This window comes from Morone saxatilis, unplaced genomic scaffold, assembly GCF_004916995.1.
Source record: "Morone saxatilis isolate NCDOM2014 unplaced genomic scaffold, NCSU_SB_2.0 Contig22, whole genome shotgun sequence".
In the NCBI taxonomy this organism is placed as follows: domain Eukaryota; kingdom Metazoa; phylum Chordata; class Actinopteri; family Moronidae; genus Morone; species Morone saxatilis.
The window spans coordinates 8,877,698-8,879,477 of NW_023339785.1; the positions used below are offsets into that span (position 1 = coordinate 8,877,698).

At 40.4% G+C, this 1,780-nt stretch overlaps 1 protein-coding gene across 8 annotated transcripts in view; it reads left to right on the forward strand.

The window, feature by feature from the left end:
* The window catches only part of atp8a1 (ATPase phospholipid transporting 8A1), a 104,703-nt gene that overhangs the window by 32,847 nt on the left and 70,076 nt on the right, over window positions 1-1,780 (forward strand). For all 8 annotated transcript variants that reach the window (XR_004796963.1, XM_035668693.1, XM_035668692.1 and 5 more), the window contains exon 7: window positions 1,143-1,216. Coding sequence is in view for 7 of the 8 variants with exons in the window: in XM_035668693.1 (XP_035524586.1) it covers window positions 1,143-1,216 (74 nt within the window). In the remaining variant the exon portion in view is untranslated. The remainder of the gene's footprint in view (window positions 1-1,142; window positions 1,217-1,780) is intronic.

The window sequence follows — 1,780 nt, forward strand, 5'->3', positions numbered from 1 at the left end:
ATCCTACACACTGGACCTGTAAATTATATAGGAATATGCAGTCATGGAGAGCTTGTTCATCATTTATTGTTGATATGTTGATTTTCTTCTGAAGTTGATGAATTATGGAATATGCTGAGTGGTTGCACCTGTTATGCAAAGTGCATCTGTAATGGAAAGAAGGCTCCAGCTGTTTCTTCAGTGTGTCTTCTCATCAGTATTATACCATGTTTACTGCTTTAATGTACTTACCTTTTTTTCTTACCAGCTGTGCATTTTTTACTCCTGATGTAGAACTCATGTTTCCATTTATGCTGTTTTTATAGGCTGTGCACAGCGGTAACCAGTTTATTTTCACAGGTTGAGGTGGGCGATATTTTTAGAGTAAATGGCAGGGATTTCGTTCCTGCGGATGCTGCCATTTTATCTTCCAGGTATTAGAGTCCACCCTGCAACCAGATTGTGGGGAACATCTCCCTTCTTTCTTATTTTCTTCTTTTTGCTCTCTCTCAACTCTCCCTAAAGAAGTGATGGTGAGATAATGCATCTAGCTAATATAGGCAAAGTGGCTTAAAATCTTGCCTTTGAAAATCAGAATTAAAAATTGTAAATTGTTTCTGGTAAAGGGTTGTGATGCTATGTATCTTGTTGTGCCAACCATCATTTCTCTAGGTGTGACAGTGATAATGTGATTTTGGATTAGAATTGATCATGTCAACATAAACCGACCTACCTCCTTCACCTTTTCAAAAAACCGTTTGGACCTGCTTTTGATGGGCCAAATTGTATTCATACTAAACAGTGTGCTTTCAAAAATCACTTTTTTCTTCATAAACTTCAGACATCTGAGTGATTGTATCATCAGCTTCACTGCATCGTGTTTTTCTAAATGGTTTTGTGAAAAGGAGAACAGATGACCAACCATACCCACTGCTCACACAGGACTGATCGTTGTGCTCTTCTCATCTCCCTGAAACTGAAACAGTTGTCTCTCTCCCCTTTATGTGTTTGCTGTCTGTCTGTCTGTCTGTGTTTTCTTATTCTTTTTACCCTCTCCATCCCTCCTTGTTTTTTTCTCATCCTCTCTTCTCCTGCCCCCTGTGCGAACAACTGCCACACTTTCTCTCTCTCGCCCCCTGCTGGTGTGTGGTTGGTAATATCAGGTGGCTGTTGGGGAAGTAGTCAGAGCTGCAAACGGGGATCACCTCCCGGCTGACCTCGTCATACTGTCGTCAAGGTCAGGAAACCAGCAACATCAACCAACAAAACAGCGGTGGGAGAGATAGGGACTGTGTGTATAACTGGGACAAAACATTTTAGCTCTATTTCATTTTTACACTTGAGGAAGACAGTAGTCTGGGATTATTCTGGCAACAACCACATATTGGAGTGCCGCAGTCAATGAACACCATGTTTCTTTCCTTTTTTCTACTTTTCCTCTACATTGTGGTTTGGAAGCTATAATATTGGCCGTCTACAGTAATTTTATTATGCTGGATTTTGTTTTACAACGTCACATGTACAGTAGGACCTTTTCAATGTTTGGCTGAAACTTCTAATACCGCTGAATGGAGACATCTAGTATTACATCACAGGAGCAAATGCTCCTTGTGTTTTTTGGGTGTGAATATATTCTCCGTATTCGTGCCCTTGCATGGCTTGTATGGCACCCTGAATGCAACAGTTTCATTTTATGTGACAATTTGCATGCAGTCACATTCCAAGTTGAAAAGTTGAAAAGCATCATGGAATTATAGTCTTGCTAACTTTCCACAACATGTTACTGACACTTGAACAGGCC